We start from the raw sequence: 27,911 nt of genomic DNA on the forward strand, positions 1-27,911 counted from the left end.
TAATAAATAAGAATAATAATTTTGAAACAATATATTGATATCAGACACAGGATAACCCTACAGTCAGTACCTACTGTCATGACACATGGATTTTGTTGGTGTAGCTATCATTCTAATCAAGAGGCAGTGAATACTGTGCATGTATTCAAGTATTCAAATTACCTGTCTACTGTCTACTTGATCTGGTTATTGCAGGTCATTTCTTAACATCTGAACTTTATGGGCTGGTTCCATATCAAATAAACTACAGTCCGATCACAGAGAGAATTTCCATTGTAAATGCTTTTTCTCATACCAGTATCTTTAATAAGTCAACCATCCGTTTTCTCTGCCTGCTTATCAGGGCCAGTGGGGGGGATGGAGCCTATCCCAGCATGCATTGGGAGAGAGACAGGTCACACAGGCAAACAGTGTCTTCAGACCGACTCACTCTGGTTGGACTGTATGACACTCTAGTCTGTCTACAGACAGAAAGACAGGGGAGAGTAGAGAGGTAAGACAGCTCATTACAACAACCTATAGCGACCCACTGAACTCCTCCATAACCCTGCTGACCCAAGATACACAAAAATGTTCTCTGAGCTTGTTAGAGGAGTTTGTTTTTGTTGTAACATCAGGTTTAAAATGTTTTCTTGGTTACATCTGCCTTTGTGTAAAATGTAACTGATGGTTGTTTTTCTAGTAACACAGAGTATGAAGAAATGTCTCCGGCATTACGTGTAGGAGGTGTTCATTCATTTAGAAACACAGTGTATAATTTATACAAGATTCACCATCAAACTGAACAAGGTTGTTACCCTTTGCCTCCGGAGGAGCTGCTGGAGGAGGTGGTTCGACTCCGACTCTCCGCTCCCATCTCTCTCCTCACCATGGTGAGACGCTCTGTGGACATACTCTTCCTGAACGAGAGGAGACAAAAGTGTTGTTAAGGAGAAATCAGTATGTTTTCACATTTGAAACTTAACTTTACCCTTCCTCACTTCTATTTCTTAAAGCAACTGCTAAAAAAAAAAATAAGTTCCATCCCTAGTTGATTTCCCTGGTTTTGTATACCTCTTAATGGACTGTAGCACCTCCTTCTTAGGAGAGGAAGGGGAGGAGAGGAGGCGTTTCTGTTGAACGTAGCCATTACTCAGAGGTCTGGAGGGAAGAGCCTGCAGGAGCTGACGCACTGAAAGATGACAAATTATTATTAGATTCAGCATATGAGGAATTGACAGATGTTAATAACAAATCTAAATCTGAGACTATCACTTTGTACAGTTTGTGAGGTAATGTTGTCCCTGTACTCTTTGACGGTATGTGCAAAATTTTCTGCGAAAATAAATTTGCCGCACAGACTTTTCACCTCTGCATTTGGCTATGCAGAGTAATAGTAGTTTACTTTTTCGCCCGCAGGATTGCACCTAAATGAAATTATAGGTGTAGCCTACTCCCATTCCAGTTTTCACCAGTAATATTATAGGTTACCTGTGATTAAATATGAAATTAGTACACTATATTAGAGCTTATGCATTGACTCGAGCAGCAATTTTCTCCCACACCAATTCTCAGCCGCTGTGTTGCTTTTTTTTTAAACTAAATACATGTTCAAACTCGCTGATATGTGCGCGTGAGTATTTCCGCCGACCAGTTTGTTTGTGGTTGTTACCATGGTGAATTGTAGTATCATGGCTCCATTCATGCTGCCTTTTTATAGTGGTGGTGCACGCGCTTAACTCTGAGTCAACCTACTCTGAGTTGATTGAACCAACTCATATCAGCTGTTCTGGAACCAAAAACTCAGAGTTTCCCATCTCAGGGTAAATCAACTCAGAGATCAGGGTTAGACTCAGAGTTTGTTAAACCTGCTTCCTGAAACGGATCCCAGGTCGGCTGACGGAGCCGAGCAATGCAAAGCCAAGGATGACAGGTAGGCCAGTGTTAGCCAGTCGGCTAATTTTCAACTGAAGTACTAGTTAACTAGAATGCATGTCTTTATGTCTTTATTTCACCTGTAGCCTGGCGGCCAAGAGTTTCTCTCTGTTGTTTTCATATGCACGGGCTGCCAAAACTCTGGAAGCCCCTAGACGTAACGGTTGTAGGAAGTTTTCAAGGGGTTGTGGTTATGCCGTGACACGTTACTGAATGGTTGCTCAAATTTTACTATCCATCACAGTGGTATACAAACTATCTTAGAATATGAACATAAAAACAGTGGAAACATGTTTACAGAAATACTGATGATGCATAGTGACTGGTGAACCCCTAACTAACTAGGAAAGGCTGCAGGACTTCGGCTCTCTTTTCTCCAGTTACCTTTCTTACCCTTGCTAGGTGTTGCTGACGCTGTGGTAGCCAGAGATCTCCTCCCAGCAGCATGGACGCCTCCAGGTTGCATCCCCAGGCTCTGCTCCTCACAGTAACCCAGTCGGCGCAAAGCATCAGCCAGAGCTGCCTTCAACAGCTGGATCTCATCCTCCTGCAGCTGCAGCTTCTGCTCCAGGTGGGAAACCCGGTCCTCCATGTCCATGTTACTGCCAGCCGACACCGTGTCATCTGGACAGGAGGAGAGAAGATTTTAGTTTAGATTCGAGTTACTGCGACTCATAGGCAGGTCACACAAGGAGCGCTAACAAAATTTTACCTCTGTTCATTATGAATAAAAAACACAGTGTGGTGGTGACTAGTACAATTTGTAGTGCCAGTATACAATCCAGTACACCACAGACAGGGTCTTAGGTTAAACCAAATTATATCCTGTAGAAGGAAAGTACAACACTGATGAAAATAAGTCAGTTAGCTTACTCTGGAAACATATCACATGCAGCTTTAAACATTGTTAACTTAAAAATACGAGGAAAAAGACATGACAGTTCAGCCCACAATGTTTGACAGATGCTTGATTTTATGGACGTGCAGTGCGGAAAGAAAACAGCAATAAGCACTCAGCGAAGGCTACAAATCGAAGATTAACAGCTTGACCGCATTTATATGCGAGAGAGAAGACATCATTAAGTTGTGGGTGTGCTTCAGAGAGAGTGTTAGAGAGTAAGAGAGGAGAGAATTAAAGTATAAGAACCATAAGTAACTGCTGCCTGGATATTTGAACATTCGGGAACATTTATTTGGATATAAACACAAGCAGCTGCTTTATGGTTAAGGTTAGGGATATCTGCTACAGCTGCTGCTGCTGCTGCTTTGTGAATCAATGGTTTAGAGTTTCTCAGGGGGATAAAAGCATACAGGAAACTTGACTGGTTTTAATAATTCAGACTCCGTGTGTGAGTGTGAGTCAGAGTGTAGGAGAAGGAAAACAACACCAGATACGAGGTTGTGTGGTTTGTACGGACAGCATGGGAGAGAAGAAATGAAAAGAAAGGGATGGAGACAGAGTTGGCACCAGAGAAGCTTTGTCCTCTTCCTTACATCCTCATGCATTAAGATTTAAAGGTGCCCTGTTTGCCCAGTTGTGCTATAGAAAAATGTTTTGACTAGCAGGTTCCCATTGTAAAATGGCATATTTTCCCTCTGGGCTCACCAAAACGGACGTAGAAGCATATTAACCATTCATTGACTGCACGTGATCGCTAGTAAACATATTACACTTGCTCTGCTAGTCTATCGTTCAGGACAAGACCCTGTAGCCTGGTGGTGGGAGAGTCTGCCCTTTCAAACTCATACCTGTGTGTCCAGGCCTCTTGGACACCATCTGAGAGAGTTTTCTCCTGTGCAGGACATGCCATAAGTCAGGAGAGGTGTAGTATCTTGCCAGAGAAGGCAAATATGGTCATTTTTCTGCAACAGAACTGCTAAAGTTTGAAGCTGGTTGGCATACCAACTCAACATTTATTTTGTTGTTACTTGTTAATAGTGTAACTGTTATTTGTTAAATTATTGTAGTTATGCGTTAGGTGACTTAGGTTTGCTTATTATATATTTAAGTACTTTAAAACGCTAATATATTGTTCAATTTAAATAATTTTCAATTTTAAAAAAACTCCATAAAAAAAGTTCAGTTTTTCAAGAATCGGTTTAGGAATCTGTTAGGAATCGGAATCATTTTAAAAGTACCGGTTTGGCATCGGAATTGTAAAAATCCAAACGGTACCCAACCCTACTGCTAGCTGATGATGGATGTAAATAATGCAGGTGTCAAAATATTCAAAAATATTTGTTTTTGCAAATGTTTTAATGGGGAAGAAACTACATTCAAAATCTTTCTTTGGCCTCCAGGATACATGCAGTGTTTAGGAAGAAATAAATAGGGTTGCCGCAGTATACCGGTTTCACAGTATAACATGGTATGACAACTAGTAAGTAGAAGCAAATGAGCTGCTGTTGATTCCAGCCCCTCACATCCCTCCACCCTCTGCCTTTATTCCTCTAATATTGGACTTTATCCATTTTAATCGTTCACCATCCTCACACCCACCACGATGACATCACCAGAGGCTGGCTAGATTATTGAAGGCAAACTGCCCAGTGCGGATTATTAATCTGTGGCCCACATTAACAGATTACAGCCTGATAAAAAACAAGTTTCTCTTCATGCATCCTAAATTCTAAACCCTGTCCCCTCTCTGTCATGAAGTCCGCTCTGCAACAACCATGTCCTCATGGTCATCACTAATGCATATTTTCATTCAAAAAAGGGACACACCTTTTTAAAAAAGGGTGAGAAAGAAGTTTATTCTACTTGAACATTGAAAACCAATGCTGACAGAGTAAAATTATCTGTTTAAACATGTAGGCATGAATATGCTTGTATTTTCCTGCTAGTGTGTTCTTTATTCAAAAGCCCGGTGCGTCACAGAGGTATCTGTTGCAAAGATGAGGTGGGACATAAAAAGATGCTGCAAAGAAAGTGTTAATCAGCTGTTTTTAGAGGAAGCACATACTGAACACTCACTATTATTTATGAAAAAAGTACTGAATCTTGTCATATAATAGCTACAGTATCAGTAAGTACTGAACATATCAGGATTAGCCTCAGTAAAGAGGCCAGTTTCAGTAAAGTCTAGTGATTGTCCAATTAGTTACATGGTAAAGTCAAGCCAAAATAGCTAAACAATATTCAAATATCACTATGATATAACATCTAAAGTAGACAGAGCTTACGTCTCAGGCTGCTTGAAAGATAAAATCTACCTAACAAAATAAAATGCCAATAACTCAACAGACTCTTAATGTAAACATTTACCATGATTTTCCTTGTCCTCATTATTTTTAATGCAAATGTCACACTCACCATGTGTACTACTTTTCAGAGATTGAAGCTGCAACAGTTTCAAGTATTAACATTTAACTTGCTATTAAAGAGCAGTGCACTTCAAAAAGAGGATTGTACAGGCCACACTGCTTCAGCACGAGCCAATGCAAAGCTCCCAGCATGCATCAGTTCAGTAAGCTGAGCCGGGGGGAAACAGAGAATACTGTTACTGTATCACATCTTACAGTCAAATAAGTCAGGGCCACAGGGAAGTCAAGCTTCATATTTACATACAGAAATCAAGCTAAGGGAAGATTTGAAAGGCAGAATGGATCAGTAGCATGTCAGTCTATCTGAAGCGTTTGTCATCGTCTATCTTCTCAAATTTCTTCAAATGTATCTGATGTAGTAGGATTAGACTGTGTTATCCAAATTAATTAGAATGTTGTTGCCAATTAGTTTATCATTTCTGTTTTTTACAGATTAGTTTAGTTTTTTGCACTCCTTTGTCAGGGATCATGTACAAAAAAACATTAATCTCATATAGGAAGAAGAGATGCATTGTACCAGATTGAGCTACCAGCTAATTTCTGTCTGCAGTCCCAGGACAGGTACACACAAACAGTAAAACAACTAAAGCAATTACTACAAATACAAATAAGTTAAATCTATGGTAAATACTCAATTAAATTATAGATCCAAACATACATTACACCCAACATAGTCTATAGCCACGACCTCACCATTGGCAGGGCTCAATCCGAGGGGCGGGATAAACGGTTGTCTTTCAAATTCCCTCTGCACGCAATAGCCAACCAGAGCAACGCTAATTGATAGATTAAACTTTTGCCGTATCCGGTCGGCAAAACTCCGAACACATCTTCCTTTTTTAAGAATGACTTCAGTGCTTAACAAGCCAAACCCGATTCAAAAGACCGCTGTTCCCCAGCAGCAGCAGCCATCTTCTTTGTTTTCAAGTAGCGGAACCGTCGCAACTCTAAGCCCGCCCACCGACTCTATACACAATGTGATTGGCCTTACCAGAATTTGGTTTTTCCAGCTCGCAAGCCAACGGAGAGTTGCTAGACTGACCCTGGCTGCAAATTATATTTGCTGCCGTTAGGGTGTGTCTAGATTTCTAGGCTAATGCACATACACAATAATTCATAAATTAATAATTCATTTAATCCTGGTATTGTAACCCATAGTTTCCATAACAATTGAAACGGTGGCTCTCCCTTTTTAAATAGCTGCCAGCTCCTAAAAGCCTTTCATTAGTCATCATTGTGGTATAAATGCTGTTTCTGAGTCAATAGCTATGTTTCCATTAACACGTTTTTATCCAAATTAAGTGATATCGAATGAAAAATGCTTTATGGAAACAGTAAAATTCGATTGAATTTCATGAATATCGACTCAAAGGAAATACGTTCGGTCTCATCGGATTTTATCTTGATCGATATACGGCTTATGCGATAAACGCTGATGGAAACATTTGCTGAATAAATAATGAATTGCGATTAAGTTTTAGATCATTTTATGGTTGCAACCCGCCACAAAACAAAGAAGTTTTAGTTCATTTCCGCCAAGTATTTCCGCTCTGTTTGCACACATGGCGGGTGTCAACAAAGACAGATGGAAGTGGACGAACGAGGAGATGAGAGACTTTTTGAATTTAATTTATGAGCAAAATATAACGCTGTCATTCCAACACCACAGGCCTCCGCCGTTGTCGTCGGGCATTTACGTGCATCTGCATCATCATAGCAATGTGTTAGCGTCGTTGTTTTCTTATTAAAGCTTGATATGTCGCCATCAGCTGGCACATAAGCACTATTACAAACTTTGTTCGCAAATGTTTGCTTGAATGTTGTGCGATTCAGTGCGAAAATGAATGGAAACACCTTAAAATGTCTCAAATCAATTCGATATACCAATTTGACCGCAAAACAGCATGTGACGTCATTACGCACAGGTTTTTATTCGCTTTAAAGCCGTTGGATGGAAACACACTTTCACCAGCTTTATTCGCATGAGTTTTTTTTACCGAACTTCAGATAATTCGATTGACAAGTGGATGGAAACTTAGCTAATGACCCATTTCAACATTAAAATTCTGACCTGGTAAATTAATTATAGGAAGCTAATTTCCATAAAAGTATTATCCCTATGGATGTTTTGTACTGTAAAACAATACAAATGAAGTGATGTCTCACCTCCTGAAGTGTGATATTACACAAATAAAATCTTACTGTCCTGCTACTGTATGTTAGCTACTCTTTCTGACTCTCTAACATGTCAGAGCCCAGGAAGAATAGCTGCAGCCCTGCTGTAGCTAAAGGGGATCCTAATAAACTTACATTACTCCATCTAGTGATCACATAGATGTCACAGTTAGTTATAGTAATTCCAGAGCAATCCAACTCTCACATTTGGGAGAAATGAAGCACTTGTTTTTTTACTTTACTTATTGTAGAAATAAATTACTTTCTTATGATAGAATACAGCCAGGTGAGGTGAAAACACAGACAGTGGGCACAAGAGAGAGAAACAAATAAGTAGGAGAGGACAGATTGTTGGTGGGAGGAGATCGAGAGTGAAAGGAACAGAAAGGACTCATAGTGGGAGAAAGAGAGATGAATGATTAATCTTTAACTAAATACGGCAATAATCTTGTTTATCTAAACTGCCATTAGCTACAGTGAATTGAACCGACAGAAAGAAAAACAATGAGGAGGAGACGGGGGAGATAGCTACAGAGATCAAATGAAATAACCTGGAAAAGACAGTTTTACTATCCAGACAGTGTCTAAAATAGTTCAATATTCACTATTCTAGTACACATTCTAGTAGCATGAAACATATGCTAGGTTGTATGTTTAACATGTTTATTTATAGTTAGTATACAGTCTTTCAGCCTGGTGAAACATAGGTGCATAAAGTGATGTCTACACCTGTAAAACATGTTAACGTTTAGCATGTTTAGTCTGAGTTGTAAATACCAACACTGTTGACGTGTTACAGTATCATTGTTTACATGTAACTAAACATGATATAAGAGAAAGAGCTACAGAAAAGAAGGATGCAAGCGAGGAGAGAGAGAGAGAGAGAGAGAGAGAGAGAGAGAGAGAGAGAGAGAGAGAGAGAGAGAGAGAAAACAAAGATGGAGAGATCAGCAGGGTTCACCTTCATCCCCTCTTCTGTCAGGACACCTGTTTAAAAAAAGCTGCAGAGCTGGCTACTTTTCAATTTGCCCTTGAATTATCACATACACCACACACACACACACACACACACACACACACACACACACACACTTTATATTGCAAGCTAACTTTTCTCTCCATCCCAGCACAGTCAAAAATTACTGTAAAGTGCTACTTAAAGCCCAGCTGACACGAGGCTGATACAGACACATGGCTGCTATCAGGATACAGAAAAATGACCACAGAGAGGAAGAAGCGTGGTGGATAAAAGAGAAGAGTGGATGGAGAGGAGGAAGAAGCCAATCAGGAGTTGGAGGGAAGGGAGTAAGAGGAAAGACAGATGGAAAGATATGGATGATGAAATGCAGAGGTGTGTGTGTGTGTGTGTGTGTGTGTTTGTGATGCTGCCAGAGAGAGACAGCGAGATGGACAATGGGAGGTCGGCGCAGGGCAATAAGAAAATTGAAGGCTGCTGAAATATTCATGGTGCAGTGAAGTGATGATGAAGGTGGAGCTCGTCTCGCCTACCTGCCATTGTGCCACGCTAAGTGTCTGGTCACTCCTCCTGTCAATCAACCAGAGTGTCAGTCCACTGCAAAACACTCAGTCAGGTTTTCCACTTGCTCCACTCTTCTTCCCCTAGAGGCTTTCTGGACTCCGACTCACTCCCCTCCCCGTCTGGGGCCAGTGCTCCATCACTCTCTCTCTCTCTTTTTTACACACACACACATTCACAAACTCTCATCCCCATCCTCTCCTGCTGAACCCCTCCCTCCTCCGCCTCCACTTCCTTCTCTCACCCTTGCTAACAGGACCACTCCCTCTTCCTTCTATCATCCCCTCCCCCACTTCTTCTCCTCCTCCACTTCCATCCCTCCTCCTCTTCTTCATCCTCCTCCTCCTGTCTCATTGGCTATAGGCAGTGAGGACAGAGGCAGAAGGGGTGGAGCCTGGCTCAGATCCACATACACGCTGCACTAGCATCTGTACAGCCAGGCACCACCAGGAAGAGATGCTGCAGAGACAGATTCCAGGGTCTCACACACACACACACACACACACACACACACACACACACACACACACACACTTTACAAGTAAAATTCAAAATACCAAAACCAATAATAAATTGGTCCTAATATCCATGTATCCAAAGTCTGACATACTGTAGCTTATTCCTCTGTTCATAGAGCTCCATTGTTGCTCAAAAACTATTAAAAACACATCAGTGAGCCACACTGTTGCACTGTGTGACATGTTCCTTCATTACCATGAACACACACTGTAGTTTATTTTGACTCAATACCACATGCTGTCCTGCTGTCACTCCATAGAGCACTAAATATGTATTAATCCACAACTAAAAACTACAGTAGCCAAAGTACAGTGTGCTGAACATTTCTTTTTTTTTTTTTTTTTTTTAAATGAAACTATATTGCTGACCAATTTTTAAAGATTTACATGACCAATGAATTCAGGGTTGAGTTCCACAGATAGGGTACTGAGAGAAAAACTAACATACTGTTGGTTTGGTTATTTTCATGGCATTGGTTGAGAATAAGAAAAAGATAAAATGACAAGCCTTATCTTTTAACTTGAACTAAAGAAGCAAAAACATTATTAAACTCAAGAGGAACATCATGTTTAATGTATTATAAAGCTCTACAAATCAGCATAAAATCCTCTTTTAAAACCTGTTGGATAAACTGAAAATTGTCTGTTTGTTCCTCTTCTGCTTCTGAATTTTTTTGAAATGTTCACTAAAGGCAAAACACTACACAATCAGCTAAGTGCCTCCCCCCCATCTACAGTACATGCTCACAACGTTGGCAAATCAGAGGTCTGTGCAGCAGTACACGGCTTCAGTCATTTCATCTCAATCTACATGTGAAAGAACATACCGTATTCTGCACTGCTGGCATTCACCCAGGATGCATCTATGTTACCTGATTTTAGTATGTGCTGTGTTAATGTGCGTTTTGCAATGTACACAGAGATTACAGCAGTACTACTTTATATCCTCAACGTTCCACTTCCAGGATTTCTCTGTTGCCGACGGAAATTCCGCAGGATATCACTCATTTAGGCCGGATATCGTTACCTTGGGCTTTCTTTGTGTTGACATTCTAAACTCTGGTGGATTTCTGAGGACTATGGTTAACTGCTCCTCAGATCTCTGCAGGGTAAATCCAGCTAGACTATCTGTCAAATCTGAGTTTTCTGTTGCACGACTAAAACAACTTTTGAACGTACACATGTTCCACCAAAACAAGTTCCTTCCAGAGGCACTGTTGCTCCATACGGCGCTTAGCACCGCCCAAGACGATTGTGATTGTTTAAAGAAATGCCAATAAACCAGAGCACGTTTTTCTCCCATTCTCCTCCGCAGTGCTGTGGAGGAAGGTCGGGCAATGCGAGACTACAACTGCACTATATGTTACCACGCTGACTCATCAAATGGGGTTGCCAAAAATGTATTTCCAGATGTGAGCACTAGAGAGAAGTGTTCTCCACGCCCTGCTGGTGACTAAATTAAATCTCAAAGTGAAATACAAAACTACACAGAGAAAACTGGAAGTACCAACAACAGCTCAAACTTCCTGCAGACACTGAGAAGAGTACAGTGGTTTATAGATGTGTGGGCACCGACAGTTACTCCTTTCAGCCATGTGGGGCTGCTGGTGTGTAACTTTGCATATATTGCAGAATTAAGTCATTTAAAGGTTTTGTTTCATACTGTAGAGCCTCTTAAATTGTTCCTCATAGGTTTCTGTGCTGATGTTGGGACAATACAAACTGAATGAAATGAGCAATGGTATACATTTGGTGCAGTCTATTTGTTGAGGAAGGAGCGTGACAAATAATAACAACAAAAAGTGTGTTGAACAAATCCTTTGGGTTTGTTTTATGCTGCCTGGAGTCCCAGATGGGTGGAGGTTACCTCAGCAGGATCATTTAGATGAAGCCACGGAAGTTGTCAGCAGCACCAGAGAAGCTAAAACGGACTCATTACAGTGTTTTCCCTAGGTGTGTTAAAGAAATAGGTGCACGTTTTCGGTGGTTAGGGGTCCTCCCTCAAGAAAATGTTAGTTTTTTCAATAAAAAAGAAATGCAATATAGCAGATTTTTGGACCATTGTTATAACCATATATGTGTCTACAATGTTAGAAAAGCTAGAGCAGATAATAAATAAATATCACTCAGTTGGGGACCAAATACAATCAGAGAAAAGTCATTTAGTTAGTTTTAATGCTCACAATTGATTTTATATTCATTCGGCTAAGGTGGTGCCTAAGACTGCTTGGGTGCTTCGCCTAAGCCTTATAATAGTAGGGAAAACGCTGATTTATATTGCCCTATACGACATAGAACATCTACTCCGCACCCGAGTACAATAAGACTAAAAAACTATAAAAGGGAGAACACAAAATGTATTTGCTGAAGATGTGACCAGGTGGCAAAGGAGAGCAGATCTGATGAACGCACTGTAGAGGATCTCTAGTTACAGTGAGAGGACAGATGGCAGAGGAAGAAAGAAAGAAAAGGAAAGACGGACAGACAGACAACAAAAAGGAAGAAAGACTGTTGATTGAAGCTCACTTGGCAGATGCTGCACTGATGAGATCAACAGCACACCCAGACTCCAACTCAATCATGGCAGACAAGACGATACCTTCCAGTCCACTCTGTTATTATTCTACTCTGTTCTGTTCACCTGCGTCTCGCCTGCTTCAAGCAGGGGGAAGAGACACCTCATCACACTTTCCCTCCTGACTTCATTGGATTCTCAGGTTTGGTTCACACAGGCCTATTTTCAGCAGCAATTTTAGCACCTATATCATGGTGAACATGTTTTGCATCAAGATTCAATATTTAATACTGTACTTAAATCTGTTTATGAACCGCTTTAATGCTGCCATCTTCATGGCTTTAGGTGTTAAGGCTGCACGATATGAGGAACATATGCGGTAACATTGAATGTTGTGATAACGATATTACTTATATCTATATCTATATATTACTAATATAGCAATGACGATAAAAGAAACGATAAATTGTGCAGCCCTATTAGGTGTACAAATACTTCCCATTGTCTTCCAGATCTTTCAGCACTAGGAGCAACAAGTCACGACCCAAAAAGGCAAAAATACTAGTTCATAATGGCAGGAAAACAAGTCTCAAAACACTGGCTGGATGAGAAACCTGCAGAGACTTGAGCCTTGACAGTAACACAGAGGGAGGTGATCATATTGAGTAGGGAGAGTTCAGGCTCAAGTATCCTTGATAAGATGCTGAATCTCTCCCCGCTCCAGAGAGTTGGACCTCTGAAATCTGAGTGAAGGGAGACAACAAAAATACTTTTTTTTTTTTTTGTCAGATATCAACACAATATCTGCAAATATCAGCAAACACATACAGGACTCTTTTTCTGACACATACACATGTATTGTCTGACCACTTTCCTTAGCTTAACCTTAGTCCTACATTAACCCAAAAAGCAAAGCTCTAAACCTGAACCCCACTCTTACAGAAATAAGGGTAAATTAAATATCTTTGTCTCTGAGGATTTTCCCTCAACTCCCTCCCTCTTTCTCTCATCTTTCTGTCCCTATGAGAACATCGGGTGCTCAGAAACACAGCAACTCACCAGGGCTGGGACCATATGCTTTTGTCCCGATTGGATTCTTTCACGATACATGGGTGCCGAATCGATTTCCATTGCGATTTTCATTCATTGTGATTTTAAAAGTATTGCGATTTTAAAAGTACTGCGATTCGATGGTATTGCGATTTTCTTTTCCTTCTTTAACAAAAACAAAAGTTGAATAACACTCTTCTAGAGACTATAGAGAATATATCTTGAGACATGTCTAAAAACTAATTGTTTTCTAAAAAGAATGCACATCACATGTCAGTCAGTCAGTCAGTCTGACATTTATTTAATTTGTAAAGAAGTACATAACATGGATTTTCTGCAACTTCTGCTTTCCGTCTGTTTGGAAACAGATATGATATAGTATCCGTCGGCGGTACCGTATTTAGAAAATATTTAGGTGAATCTTTGGTCTTTGGTATCGATTCTAGGGAAAAGAATTTATTCTAAATATACGATGGCAGCATCACGATACATACGATTTTCAATTATTTTCCCCCCACCCCTACAATTCACATCTCATTAATTTAACTGTGTGTCCCAAGAATCTGTACACACAGGAATCACGTTTTCTCACCCTGCTACTCCCTATCTGCAAACATCATCTTTAATTTAAAGTGGCTATGTGTAACTCTCAGTTTGTGTTGATTCCAGCAGCCCCTTTGGACAAAAGCGGTATTGTTTTTACCACACCTATTTTCGTAAAGCTCTTTTCTTTACGGTGCTTGATTGCCCACTGTAGATTACTGAGTTAAAGTTACGGGGAGGTCACATAGTCGCGATGAATGTTTTGCTCAGAAAGAAAATCATTCATCTACAATAAGAGAATAAGTTACAGATGCATCGTTTACCTTTCAAGTGTTGCATACGGTAACTTATAGGGGTGGAGGGAAAAATCGATACGCGCGATATTTTTCGTGGCAATACTGTATCGATACACAGACGCAAAGTATCGCTCTATTATTATATATTTGTTGGTCAGTTTGTCTGATTGACAATCCCATTTTGCAGCAATAAAATTAAAGTGAGATGAACACACAGAGAAATGTATCTTTTTAGATAAAACAGATGTTGACAATGTTTGCTTTTGGGGACAATTTGAAATTAGGAAAAGTTTGAAGTTGGAAAAATGTAATAAATTGCAATATATCGCAGAGTATTGCAATATGTTTAAAATCACAATAATATGGTATAGTGTCAGAAGTATCGTGATGATATGGTATTGTGAGGCCTCTGGTGAGTCCCACCCCTAGTAACCTAGCCTACTTTGGATGTCTCGTGAGCTAAACCAGGTATCACTGTCACTGTGTCACGAGCCAGAGCATTAAGAGCTTGTTGAAGCAACCAACGTAATAATAACTTAGACTGATATAGCGCATTTCATGAAACCCACGGACGCTTTCCACAAGTAATGTTACAGTAATGTTACAGGGGGACAAGGAACTCAAACATGGACTAAAAGGAATAACATGTCCGCGCTAAATGGAAGGGGGACGTGATTTAATGTAGGCTACTTACGTACAACCACATCGCTCAATGTTAAGTTATTTTATTAATGAAATAGACATATTACATATGAGGGCTATTTCATTTACAATCCCGTAATTGTCTCCATCTGTTAAAAGCCCAACCGAAGTTGACTCGCCGTTTCGCCTGTTTTTCACTTTCCCTTTTAGCTTTTGGTTCTTCGTTTAATTTCCTTCTTTCCTGTGATGGCCCTGCCCTGGTATCAGCAGATAACTTCTAAAATAAAACTGAAATACAATTAGGCCTATATAAAGAAATCTCCTGCTTCCTTTTACCTGGCTCTGCTGGCTGGATACGCTAACACAGGCTTTTCCGGTGTTACAAAGAAATCTGTGACCCATCACAATGTGTTACTGTAGCGTTGTCTACCTGCCGCAAATCATTCCGTGACTTCGCGGGAAAAATCAGACCTGGGCAGATGCCTTACTAAAAACTATATAAAAATGGCGGTCATTTCACTGTTAGTCTCCTTTGCTGTTACAGGTCATTTAAGATCATTGTATGAAAAATGACAGAGCTTCAGAAACATTAAAAAGTTACATATAGTCACTTTAAAGCAGCAATGTCCATAAAATAAATTGTCTGAAAACCAGGTAGAAATAAATGAAATAAAACAAATATGTACTTTGCTGATTGCTTGGAGTGCCGTAGACTTTGATACTGTTATTTGGAATTTAATAAATTGCCACACTGATTTAAGAAATACTGGAGAAGGGCAGAACAAAACGGCATCCTACACTGGACACATCCGGGTTAACCAGCTGATTCCTCACGGCAGGACCAGCTGTCCCTCGACAAGCTCTTCTGGTAACCTGCAACTGGCTTTTTTTGTATTCATTCAATTCATTTTTATTGTTGCTTGAATCCATCACCTGCACTAAGCTCCTGTGAAGCTCAGTGCACAGGACTTGTGCGTTTGTCTTTCAGTTGAACTTAAATCTTGACCCGGGGAGCTGCAGGAAGGATAACATATCCACATGGATAACAAACGCAACCCGCTCTGATCAGACTCCCATGACCCCTTGCTGTCTCTGCACCTGTCGCTCAATATGGCCGTCTGTGAAGTTTAGACGGCAGAGACCCGTGTGTCAAACCACAGACCGTTCTCTTGGATCACAGCATCAGTTTACATGCATTTAACTGAACTTTTGTGATATTTATGTCTCTAAATAAATCTGCCCTGACTGTGGCAACACTAAAATGCCATCTACTTTGTCTGGAACAGCTGGAGAAACCATACCTTGTTCAGCTGAAAGAGACACAATTTAATAATCAGTCACAATCCTCCTTTGTTACCACAGATATGATCTGGCCTGGAAGCAGCAGCAGAGTATTTGCATGATATTTGTAAAGCAGGATGTGACAGATACAAATACAAAGACGTGAGGTCCTCAGGAGGAAGAAGAGCGGCTAATGAAACTGCCAAATGACCATCATATATTCAAATTCAGAAAACCGATCATGTTGATAAGTTTAAGCTGGCAATGTTGTAATCATAACAAGGTTCCCATTCATGACCATGCACCATCCTTTCACATTGTTTGTGTTTCAGGCGATGAGTCAGCTGTGTTTTGGAGACAGTGTTTTGTAGCTGTGGACTGAGAGGAAGCCCAATCACATCAGAGGTAATTACACTCAAAGATAGCTGATAGATTAGGCTAATGAAAAGGTAGATATCAGTCTGATATATATATATTCACTCTTCAACCATAAAAACACTACTTGTACACTACAGGGTGGGGGGAAAAAAGCCTAAATGTCCTGAAAATAAAACCACAAAAGCTCTATAAAATGAAGATAAATAAAAACAAGCTATAGCATGAATATCTGAGATGATAAAATAAAACTAAATGTAATGACATTTAAATGCAATGCATCCAATTAGGCTAATTTGCGCAGTCACAAAACATTTAATGCGGATAGGCAGCAGGCAAATTGAAGGAAAAAAAATATACAGCGAATGAATGTCAGTGTCAAAATTCATGGGTCGATTGGTGCACATTTCAAAACACATTTCAGAGCGCCTTCCAGAGTAAATTCCCCATCTCTGTATTTTCTCTGTTGTGTGTGATGATGAGGTGACATGAGAACCAGCTCACCGTTGTTGCAGTACTGTAGCAGCAGGTTGGTGCTGTCATACAGGCTCCCACACGAAGCTATCCTCTCCGACATCCTTCCCTCTTCTCGTGTTCCTTCTTTCTTTCCAGCTCTACCTCCTCTCGGTTGGGTCCTTTGTCCTCCTTCCACCCCTCTCCGTCTCTTCTTCACGCCGTCACCTCTTCCTGTCTCCCCCACATTCATAAACAACCCGAACACATACACCTTTACCTGCTCTAGCACCCCCACTCTGCTCTCCCGCTCCTGCCTGGCTGCCAGCCTCAAGCTGCAATCTATGTAACATACTAGACTTCCGCTTCTCACTTTCAAAGTAAGAGACAAAGCCACAGGCACCACACGGCATACCACCCACTTGACTATGACTGTGTATTTGAAGAGAAATTTGCGCTCAAATATGATTTTAACAACATTTTAATGACACATGTCACATGTATAAACTACCACATTCATGAAAATATATGCAGCCTACATTTGAATTGCCACTGGCCTCTGTTCATCACTTTTCTCTCCTCGTACATTAATTTGTAGATTCACATAATACATGGATTCACATATCTTTCTCACATGTTCACACTGATTATGTTCTACTCCAGGCCTCTCAGCTCAAGTCTTTCTATTGGATGGATTTTTCTGGAGTTAAAAAAAAAACCCATTAAAACAGTCATAAGCCCCGTTAGCCTACATTGATCTCTCAATAATGCTCTCTATTTTTTCACAGTGATTGACACTGTTATATTTTAAACCATGATTCGCTTTCCAGCAGAATTCCAGTTAAAAGTAATTCCCATTGCCTAATAATAAAATCACGATAACTTTAGTTTTGTTTTTATTTTTAGCTACAGATGGTTATACTATTTCTCGTAACAATTGTGCTAATCATTTTAGTAAAATGTGTATGAATTAATTCATTCATTCATCCATGAATTTATGTATTTAGGTATGTATTAATGTATTATTAATTTATCCATGTATTTATGATGTATTCATTGCTAATGTGACAACGTTCTGCTTTTATTTTGAAGAGCAAACCATCAGCTTTTCCGGCAATAATCCATTTGATTCTCGCTGGCTTGACGAAACATCATCGCCTGTATCTGCCCTGCGTACCGCTGTTACTATAGCAACAACCTCTCCACCAGCTCCGGCTCCTGATCATTGGAGGCGGGAAGAGATGAACATCGCTGTACAAACTGCAGTTTTGCGTGAATAAAACCGGAACTGCTGGAGTCGGTTGTAAACATATGTCTTACGTCCGACTGAAGCTTAAGTTTCTGAAAAGAGAAATGTGATCCGTGTCGGAGTTGTGTTCATAAATAACTTATTGGGGAACCGGGAACGCGGTAGAACACACGTGTTCGTAATTGATTCCAAAGACTATTTAGGCAAAGAGGGAGGGTTGACCCCCTCAGAAAGACCGTCGTTTCTTTTATATTGGTAAATCCACGGTAAGTGATGAAAGTACAAATTCTAACACAAATTATTTCTTAACTTTGTTTAAGCTGACTGAATGTCAATCTTTAAATACCTAAAAAGAAGCCGAGAGTGCTCACATGTAAGCTATAAATGATACTAAATGTCTATATTATGATCCTTTCTTTTAATTAATTGCTGACTGTGACTGTCCCTTACATTTATTTTGAAAGAAATGACAGGAAGTGTCTACTTCGATGTCGTGTCTAACGGTCTAACTTGACGTTTTACCTTGATGCAGTTCTTCGATGTGACCACTGGAGGGCAGTAAACAGTCACGAGTTTTAATGTACTTATTAAATAAAGTGAATGATTATACTTAGTACACCGATTCAACGGTGGTGCAGTTCTTCACTGTGGCCAACACTCCGTGGCTAAACCTAAACACACACACGACAAGTTGGCAGTAATCATGGATGTATTAGCTATATGGCGTTAAGCCCATGGATGCGTTAAGAGTTTAACAGTGTGTTTTCCGTCAGCCAATAGAAAGCCTCAAAGAAGAAGCAGGCAAGAGGATGTTCCGTAATGCTCATGCGCCAGCCACGTAATTTGTTATTGTCACGTGACAGCTGCTCTAACGCTATGTAAACTTTTGCCTAACCATGGGAGTAACTAGCTAGTATAGAAATGATGAAATATTAAGAAACACTCTCTGCTGACGTGTAACTAAGATGTAGCTATATAAGTCCATTTGAATCCGCATGTGAGCGTTAAATCATTTAAAGCGGACTCGATAGAACTGTTACCCATCTAGCTAGGCTAATGTTAAAGTAAGCGTTAGCATTAGCATTAGCCAAAGCCTCACTGAGGAAGAGGTGTGCAAACTTCCCGACAACCGACTGAACTCGCAGTAAGTTTGCTGCGTATAAATCTGCCTGTGATGGGATTAGATTCGTTATTATCAACTGTTGATGTTTCTGCTCAGAACAACACACTTTTGTTGGATTGACTGTCGATCTTATTTACAGCATTTTGCTCTGAAGCTAGTGATCTTTAGTTTATAAAAACTCTACAGTAAACTTCATCTTCGAAGATTAGAATCCCATCGAGTTTGCCTGTTGCCTGTTCTTTCATTCCTGCCAATATATAATAATTCATTCCTGCTAATGCACAGTTTAAACTAATAATACAATTGGTACCACAGTCGTTAGTTATTTAAAGGTTAGGGGAATGTAAAAAAAAAAATAACATTAGGGAAACGTTCCCTAAAGGTTACAACGTTAGGGGAACGTTCCCTAAAGGTTACAACGGTAGGGGAACGTTCCCTAAAGGTTACAACGTTAGGGGAACGTCCCCTAAAGGTTACAACGGTAGGGGAACGTTAGGGGAACGTCCCCTAAAGGTTACAACGTTAGGGGAACGTTCCCTAAAGGTTACAACGGTAGGGGAACGTTAGGGGAACGTCCCCTAAAGGTTACAACGTTAGGGGAACGTTCCCTAAAGGTTACAACGGTAGGGGAACGTTAGGGGAACGTCCCCTAAAGGTTAAAACGTTAGGGGAACGTCCCCTAAAGGTTAAAACGTTAGGGGAACGTTCCCTAAAGGTTACAACGTTAGGGGAACGTTCCCTAAAGGTTACAACGTTAGGGGAACGTTCCCTAAAGGTTACAACGTTAGGGGAACGTTCCCTAAAGGTTACAACGGTAGGGGAACGTTAGGGGAACGTCCCCTAAAGGTTACAACGTTAGGGGAACGTTCCCTAAAGGTTACAACGGTAGGGGAACGTTCCCTAAAGGTTACAACGGTAGGGGAACGTTAGGGGAACGTCCCCTAAAGGTTACAACGTTAGGGGAACGTTCCCTAAAGGTTACAACGGTAGGGGAACGTTAGGGGAACGTCCCCTAAAGGTTAAAACGTTAGGGGAACGTCCCCTAAAGGTTAAAACGTTAGGGGAACGTTCCCTAAAGGTTACAACGTTAGGGGAACGTTCTCTAAAGGTTACAACGGTAGGGGAACGTTCTCTAAAGGTTACAACGATAGGGGAACGTTCTCTAAAGGTTACAACTATGGGGAACGTTAGGGGAACGTTCCCTAAAGGTTAAAACGTTAGGGGAACGTCCCCTAAAGGTTACAACGTTAGGGGAACGTTGCCTAAAGGTTACAACGTTAGGGACCGTTCCCTAAAGGTTACAACGTTAGGGACCGTTCCCTAAAGGTTACAACGTTAGGGACCGTTCCCTAAAGGTTACAACGATAGGGGAACGTTCTCTAAAGGTTACAACTATGGGGAACGTTAGGGGAACGTTCCCTAAAGGTTAAAACGTTAGGGGAACGTTCCCTAAAGTTTAAAACGTTAGGGGAACGTTCTCTAAAGGTTGCAACGTTAGGTACGTTCTGGGAACGTTCTGAGAACGTTCTGGGAAGGGTCGATGTAACCAAAAACTAACGTTCCCTAAACGTCAGGAAAACTTTCCATGGGAACCAAAAACTAACCTTCAGGGAACGTTCCCGCAACCAAAAACGAACATTCTGGGAACCAAAAATTGTTACCTGGGTCGTGCCTTCCTGAGACCCAAATATAAAGAAATGCCACCTCGAAGTTTGGGGTCACATAATATCTGAGTTTAATCACACTTTGCAAAGTCCCTGTAAAACTGCATGAAAGTGTTGTACAGCTCGATGTTAATATGTGACTTTATCTGAACAGCACACCTCTGAGACAGATTGGTGTAATCTAGTCTAGAGAGAAATCCTGAAGCTGCTCCACAGACAGTAAACATTAGAACAGTTAGGACACTTTAGCAGCCACGGTGCCTTTACTGCCAGAATACACATATGTAAAACAAGGGAAGGCAGAAGCTCTACTTGTTGCCTTTTATAAGAAATCTGTTGATCAGAGGCCACAACAACTCTCTCTTGTTTCACAATCTTCAATTTTTTTGGTGAAGCAGAAATGACTCCAATAATCTCACAGTTTTCTCTTCCCAGGCTCTTTTCACGATGCGGAACCGACCGAGGGGATCCCATCTGGGCTTGATGCTCCTGGCCTCCCAGCTGTTCCAGATGGGTCTGAACAACATCCCCCCAGTCACCCTGGCTGTCCTGGGACTCAACGTGTACCTTTACCTGTTCCCTGCAGCTCCACTGATGCAGGTAATGCACCAATACAGCACAAATAATAGAGACGCCGTTTATTATTTACACATTTTGCCGCTTCCAACTAGGCCTGTAACAATTATTACATAATTGTCTAATTGTCAATTTTTATTTATAATCGCGGCTGCTTTTATTTAACCGCAATTAATTGCTAACATTAGCTAAGGTGCTAAGGTGACTGTTGATGGTAGTTCTTGATTTTGTTTAGATGTGCCAAATTGTAATTTTATAAGTGATTATTGATCGGACCATATATTTTTTTTGAATTTTCAATTTTTTTTCAATTTTTTTTATTTCAATTGTTAGTTGTTGGAACTTGACCCTATAAACGTTCATAGCAACACAAATGACAAGGGGGGGAGGGGGGGGTACAGTTAGAAAAAAAAAGTATGATAATAAAGAGGAGTGGTTTACTTCACGGGATGTGTATTTGTGTTATAATATTATCTGGGTCACATAGAACCAAAAGATGTATCCTGTAATTCATTCGAAACATGAACTTTTATAAAAAAAAGTTACACAAGTTACTATTTTTGAATTTGACTGAAAGACAATTATATTGTTAATCACAATTGTTTCTGAGACAAATTGTTACAGCTCTACTTCCAACAAGGGCTGCAATATATAGTTTTTTTTATTTATTTTTATTGTCATCGCAATATGAAATATCAACTGGCGCCATAAACACATCGCGAAAGGCACACAGAGATTGTTTGTGTCAGTTGAAATAAAATATCATTTGAAAACTGCACTTTAAAATGTAACTGTTATTCTTTTTTTTTTTTTAGTGATGCCTTTTTTCTTCAATTCATTGTTCAATTTGTTCAATAAAATGTTGGAAAATGGCGCCGGGTTGGCTCACCTGGTAGAGCGGGCGCCTATATATAGAGGTTTACTCCTCTATCCAGCGGCCGGGGGTTCGACTCCGGCCTGCGTCTTTTGCTGCATGTCATTCCCCCTCTCTCTCCCCTTTCAAGTCTAAGAGGTCCTATAGAAATAAAGGCCTAAAAAATGCCCCCAAAAAATTAATATTATTATTATTAATATTAATATTATTTTATAATATAAAAGTGATATCGCATATTTTCCTCATACTGTGCAGCCCTACTTCCACCGTATTTAACGCGACAATTTGCTGCTTATCTTTGGTTTATATCATAGTAAATCTGATAATTTATCAGCCAAAATAAAATGATACATGTTTTTCTTACTGTCACAGTTGCAGAGATGACAAACACCATTTCTTTGTACTGTATAAAGTAGATATTATTAGTACTAAAATGAATACTACTATCTATCCCATCCTTAGGCCTGTGTGAGTGTCCAGCAGGCATACTGGTTTAAAGACTGGCGCCGCCTTCTGCTGTCCCCGCTGCACCATGCGGATGATTGGCATCTCTACTTCAACATGGTGTCCTTCCTCTGGAAAGGTACCAAGCTGGAGCACCGGCTGGGCGGCCCCTGGTTCCTCTACCTGCTGTCAGTCTTCTCTCTGCTCACCGGACTGGTCTATCTGCTGTTGGAGGCAATTTTAACAGAGCTCACCCAGGACCAGTCCTACAGCATGGCCTGTGCTGTTGGCTTCTCAGGTACAGTACAGACTAGTCTATATCGACGGCGTTCCATTTCCAGGATTGTTCAGGTGGCGTCGGATATTCCACCGTATGTCCGTTACCTTCCGCTTTCTTTGTGTGGGCATTCTAAACTCCGGTGGATTTATGAGGACTATGGTTAACTGCTCCTCAGATCTAGCTAGACTATCTGTCCAATTTCCAGTTTTCTGTTGCACGACCAAAGCAACCTTTGAACTTACACGTTCCACCTAGGGCTGCACGATATTAGGAAAATATCTAATTGCGATTATTTTGACTGATATTGCGATTGCGATATGATTCAATATCGTGAATCATATCGCAATCACAATATCAGTCAAAAGGGAATGATCATTTTTGTATCATTATTCTCATTTTCATTGAAAAATATAATGTTTTTTTGTTTTTTTTTTGCGAGGATCTGTAGCAAACAAAGATTTTTTTCTTTAGTCTGTAGGCTACAATTCGTAGGCCGGGATGTCTCTGCAGCACCACAATACTTTATTTTAGAATGGTTATATTTAGAGCTGGGCAATATATCGATATTATATCAATATCGTGATATGAGACTAGATATCGTCTTAGATTTTGGATATCGTAATATCGTGATATGACATAAGTGTTGACTTTTCCTGTGATGTCATTTTCTGTTACCAGACTGTTGTAACTCTTCTATTATTTGCCTTTACCCACTTAGTCATTATATCCACATTACTGATGATTATTTATCAAAAATCTCATTCTGTAAATATTTTGTGAAAGCACCAATAGTCAACACTACAATATCATCGCAGTATCGATATCGAGGTATTTGGTTAAAAATATCGTGATATTTGATTTTCTCCATATCGCCCAGCCCTAGTTATATTAGATATTTTGCCTTTAACAAATATTGCAGCCCCCTGCAATTTGGATATTGCACTAGTCCATATTGCGATTTCGATAAAATTGCGATTAATTGTGCAGCCCTAGTTCCACCAAAACAGATTTACAGTATCATTTGTATAAAAGATGTACTTTTTTTTGTCTGCTGACACCACATGGAACATTTTGAAAAAAATACCCCTTTTCCTAAAAGTAAAGCCAAATTCAGGTTTAGGGTTTTAAAAACGCTGTCCTTCTCAGTCACTAGGAACTGTGTTAACCCTGGAAGACTCTACTACCTAATACAGGACTATAAACATTTTCCAAAAAATATATGACAAATGTGTAGGTTATTGATAGAAAATAATGGGTAACAAGCTGAAAAAAACTCATTTATCAATAGTTTTCTTTCACGGTGGTGTTTAATGACTTTGTTTCTTTTCGTTATGCATCTATGCTTCCGTGTGTTTTTTTAACATGTGTATTGCTTATTCCGCTTTTTCTTCTGTGAAGGAGTAGCAAAGCGATATAACATTGCATTATATCAACTAATATGTCGTATTTCCTCACACCATACGACCGGCTGCTGCAGTCCCCCGATGGTGACATTTCAATCATTGTTAACATGACTGTGTTTCTAGGTGTCCTGTTCGCTCTGAAGGTGCTCAGTAACCATTACCACCCTGGAGGTGTCACCTACGTGATGGGGTTCCCTGTGTCTAATCGCTATGTTAGCTGGGTGGAGCTAGTGCTGATCCACATGACATCACCTGGGTGAGTTACCAATCAGAAATCTGTACAACAAATTCCACGTTCAGCCCCGACAAAACATAGAAAATCGTTTATTTAAACCCAAGCGGTGGCGTATTGAACACCCTGTTGTGTTACACAAGCTCGCTGCCTTCTTAATATGGCGGGAGTTCATACACGTCGCTGCTGATTGGGTAGCACCTCTGACACACCCACCAAATGTACCTCAAAGCCCGTTGCCCAACGTTTTCAAAGTTTCCAGGAAACATGTCCGCAGAATCGGAGTTCTCTTAAATTGCATCTCCAGTTCCTCCTGTTGCTTGAGAGACGGGAGGAAATCATGCGAGGAGAGAGGAAACGAGGAGATGTGTTTTTAGATGGATGAGACGTCCTTTCTTCTGAAACGTAATTTGAATTTGTCAGCTGTATGGCCAGACAACGGCTTCCGGGAAGGCTGCTGTCGTGTATCCTCGCTCATAGCTCCTCGGAGATCCCTCCTCGCTCCTCTCTCCTCGGGGCAGGAATAAGAGCTCTGAGACAGAACAACTTCCGGTTCAACCGAGGACCGAGGAACTATCAAATAAGAGAACTGAGATTCGTCGTTCAACCCAGAAACCGTAGCAAAACAGTGCACAACATTTTCAGGTTGAACGTGCCCCAGGATTCATTCGCCGGATATACTGAAGCGATACCAGTGCTACAACACTCTTGGTGCTTGTAGCACTGGCACTGCCATAGTTTGCTTGTGTTTTCATTGGGATGACCCATGCTTAAAAGACAAGTTCACACATGTTGAAGTAGATCTCTTTAGAGTAAAATAAAGTCAAAAGTATGTAGCACTCTGTTAGACACAGTTGTCATTTGGTAAAGTTGTTACTGTTACATGTCGCACATGCTATGAATGAAAGAGTCCACCAGATGGCAGCGTTTCATTAGTTAGGAGTTTACCTGTGCTCTGCTTCTTCAGGACTTCTTTGATTGGTCACCTGGCAGGTATCCTGGTGGGTCTGCTCTACACTGCTGGACCACTGAAGGCCGTCATGAAGAAATGTGCAGGTCTGAATTTATGTGCATGTGTTGCTTTTTTTTGAGGCCTTGTTTATACTTGTGTATGCGCTGACTGCGTTTCTATAACCTTAGGCCCTTGTAACCTGTTAAAACGGCCACTGTATGATTTTTAAAGAGTCTAAAGATGCAGGTTTCACTGAAAAATGATTGCTCCTCAAGCCTTAAAGTAATATTTAGATGTGATTTAGGTCATTCAGCCTCATGGCAGCCCTCATTTTCAGCATCTGTCAATACAGGTTTAGTGACAACGCGTGGGTAAATGATAAAACAATTCACTGGCGATAGTTTTGAGTCCATGTGCAGATCTGTGTGTCTCACTATTAATCCATCCATCAAAATGCTTGTTTGTTTGTCTATATTTTCACCAGGGTTTGTGACATCGAACAGATATAACTCCCAGCCCAGTGCGTACTACAGCTCTTCAGGCTATTCAGGTACCAAAGCATTCAAGAAAGGTTCTTGTATATACATAAGCTTTTACAGCATTTGAAGTTGTTTAACTACAACACAGGACTTTGATTGTATCATACCGGGTAAGTTTAAATGGAATGATGATGGCAGGGGAATGTACAGTATTGTCTGTGACCTGATGAGAGAGATTGCTAGAAAAACTTCAGACTACACACATTGTGGAACACCAGCTGAATCCTTTAGAGGCCCGAGTACACTGCCTGGCTCTTTTAGGGAATATATAGTTTAAAAAAAAAACTATATATAGGTGACCTGTTTTTAAAGATTAACATATTCTGTAGGAACCAACAGAGTGCCAGAGACAGGATAGGGAGGTTGAAAAGTATTGAGAGGCTGACTCACACAGTGTTGATTTTGATCTGTTGACAATAAGAGGAATATAGAATACAGCAGCCTTAACCTTTTTAACACGTTTTTTCTTAAAGGTCCCATATTGTGAAAAGTAAGATGTCCCATGTCTTTTGTATTATATAGGAGGTTGAGGTGCTATATAAAGTATCAAAACACTCAATCCACTGAGAAATGCACACAGATTGTGATGTCACGACCACACTATATATAGGTAGCCTGGGTAAACCCTGACGAGCTTTACGGCAAATTTGAGATTTGCTCTGCAAGTCAGTCTGGCGAAGAGCCCATTTAAACCCATTTCCAATGTCTCCGAAATCGAGGCACCAATCACAACCATTGAGGCGGGCTTTACACCAATCACAACCGTTGAGGCGGGCTTTACGCGACGACGATAGCGCAGCGACGGCGAGCAGCGAGCAGCTTTTTGTTTACATTCAACATGACGACTACCGAAGAGCAGCGTCACCCGGATCGTTGGTCTGATTGGTTGGACTATCCAATGCGCCCAGAGGCATTTGAGCGGCATCCATTGGTGACGCCCCTTTGGAAATGAACTGTCAATGAACCTTTCCCAGACCCACTCTCAGTTACAACTGAGAAGGGACTGGTGTCAACCAGGCTAATATATAGGTAGAAAGTGTCGCTACTGTGCCGTTTAAGTCATTCCCCGGCTGCAATGATGGTGCAGAGACTCACAGAGCACCGTTGCGAAATACCCGGAAACGCTGAAAATCAGAGCAGACTGAGCTTTTTCAGGAGTGGGGTTTAAAGAGACAGGCGCTAAAACAGATCGTTTCAGACTAAGGGTGGATACAGGTATATTCAGACAGTCGGTATGAGAAAAAAAACTTTAACATTAAAGTATGTAAATATGTTCTAGTAGAAACCAAAAATACATGTATGAACATGAAAATGAGCATGATGCGGGACCTTTAAATTAAAATGGTTATGCCATGTGTGGGTGCGTGTGTCTGCAGGCTACAGTGGCACTAGTGGAGGAAACTCAGGAAACCATCAGTATCCACCAGATTACACAACAAATTATGGATCATCTTATACAGGTGGACTGACGGAGCAAGAGCAGTTAGAGGCGGCCATCAGAAACAGTCTGAATGACAGAGGTAAAGGAAGAAGTTATTGGGGGTGGGGGGGGGTAGAAATGTTTAAATTCTATAACATTTGCCAATTAACAGCCAATCTAGATAAGAGTCAACTAAAGTCTAAAGTGTATAAAATATAATGCTTTGTTTTGTAGGTCAAACCAGCCCGAGTGGAGCTCCACCTCCCTATGGTTTCCATCTCTCCGAGGAGGCGAGAGCAGAGGACATCCGGTTAAGGAGACTGAGGAGGTTTGACAGCTGAAGAAAAAAAGGAAAAAGGTCCAAACTCTGCTTCCCAGGCTGAGGAAGAGCACCCTGAATGAGAAGGTCCAACCACACAGACTGACACTTTAACAGCTCTTTACCTGTGTGGTCCTTGGTGCCTCTTTACATGAGTCTTTACCAAAGAGTTAATGTTAGCTATGGAAAGCTACTTTAATGTGAATTACT

The 27,911-nt window shown here is 40.7% G+C and overlaps 2 protein-coding genes across 13 annotated transcripts in view; one reads left to right on the top strand and one right to left on the bottom strand.

Annotated features, from left to right (window-relative positions):
• The window catches only part of eml2 (EMAP like 2), a 37,946-nt gene extending 21,004 nt beyond the window's left edge, over positions 1-16,942 (bottom strand). For 2 of the 5 annotated variants that reach the window (XM_031284736.2, XM_031284715.2), the window contains exons 1-4: positions 16,678-16,942; positions 2,299-2,538; positions 1,054-1,171; positions 798-899 (exon numbers count right to left, since the gene is read on the bottom strand). In XM_031284736.2, coding sequence (XP_031140596.1) covers positions 798-899; positions 1,054-1,171; positions 2,299-2,538; positions 16,678-16,879 — 662 coding nt within the window. In that variant the 5' untranslated portion in view covers positions 16,880-16,942. Of the gene's footprint in view, positions 1-797; positions 900-1,053; positions 1,172-2,298; positions 2,539-8,925; positions 9,136-16,677 lie in introns of those variants that run through there. The other 3 variants (XM_031284745.2, XM_031284726.2, XM_031284755.2) reach the window with 2 other exon arrangements.
• A 1,122-nt stretch (positions 16,943-18,064) lies between these two features.
• rhbdd1 (rhomboid domain containing 1) lies at positions 18,065-27,868 on the top strand. Of its 8 annotated transcripts, none has more exons than XM_031284828.2 (8): positions 18,065-18,141; positions 21,098-21,262; positions 22,575-22,854; positions 24,363-24,495; positions 25,439-25,527; positions 25,908-25,973; positions 27,339-27,482; positions 27,617-27,868. In XM_031284828.2, the coding sequence occupies exons 2-8, from the start codon at positions 21,110-21,112 to the stop codon at positions 27,721-27,723; spliced, it is 972 nt and encodes a 323-aa protein (XP_031140688.1). In that variant the 5' UTR covers positions 18,065-18,141; positions 21,098-21,109; the 3' UTR covers positions 27,724-27,868. The 8 variants fall into 8 exon arrangements, with proteins under 8 accessions (XP_031140688.1, XP_031140668.1, XP_031140677.1 ...); XM_031284808.2 differs by lacking the exon at positions 18,065-18,141 and adding an exon at positions 18,697-19,023; XM_031284817.2 differs by lacking the exon at positions 18,065-18,141 and adding an exon at positions 18,697-19,019 and having other exon boundaries at positions 21,084-21,262.
• Positions 27,869-27,911: the final 43 nt, after the last annotated feature.

This window comes from Sander lucioperca, chromosome 5 (genome assembly GCF_008315115.2).
Source record: "Sander lucioperca isolate FBNREF2018 chromosome 5, SLUC_FBN_1.2, whole genome shotgun sequence".
Classification (NCBI taxonomy): Eukaryota; Metazoa; Chordata; class Actinopteri; order Perciformes; family Percidae; genus Sander; species Sander lucioperca.

What these genes read in the sequence shown, in the direction of transcription:
- rhbdd1 (XM_031284828.2), top strand. Translation starts at nt 21,110, where the DNA reads ATGCGGAACCGACCGAGGGGATCCCATCTGGGCTTGATGCTCCTGGCC. An exon ending in CTGCAGCTCCACTGATGCAG is followed by an intron (nt 21,263 to 22,574) that starts GTAATGCACCAA and finishes TCCCATCCTTAG; the next exon opens with GCCTGTGTGAGTGTCCAGCA. An exon ending in ATCCACATGACATCACCTGG is followed by an intron (nt 24,496 to 25,438) that starts GTGAGTTACCAA and finishes CTGCTTCTTCAG; the next exon opens with GACTTCTTTGATTGGTCACC.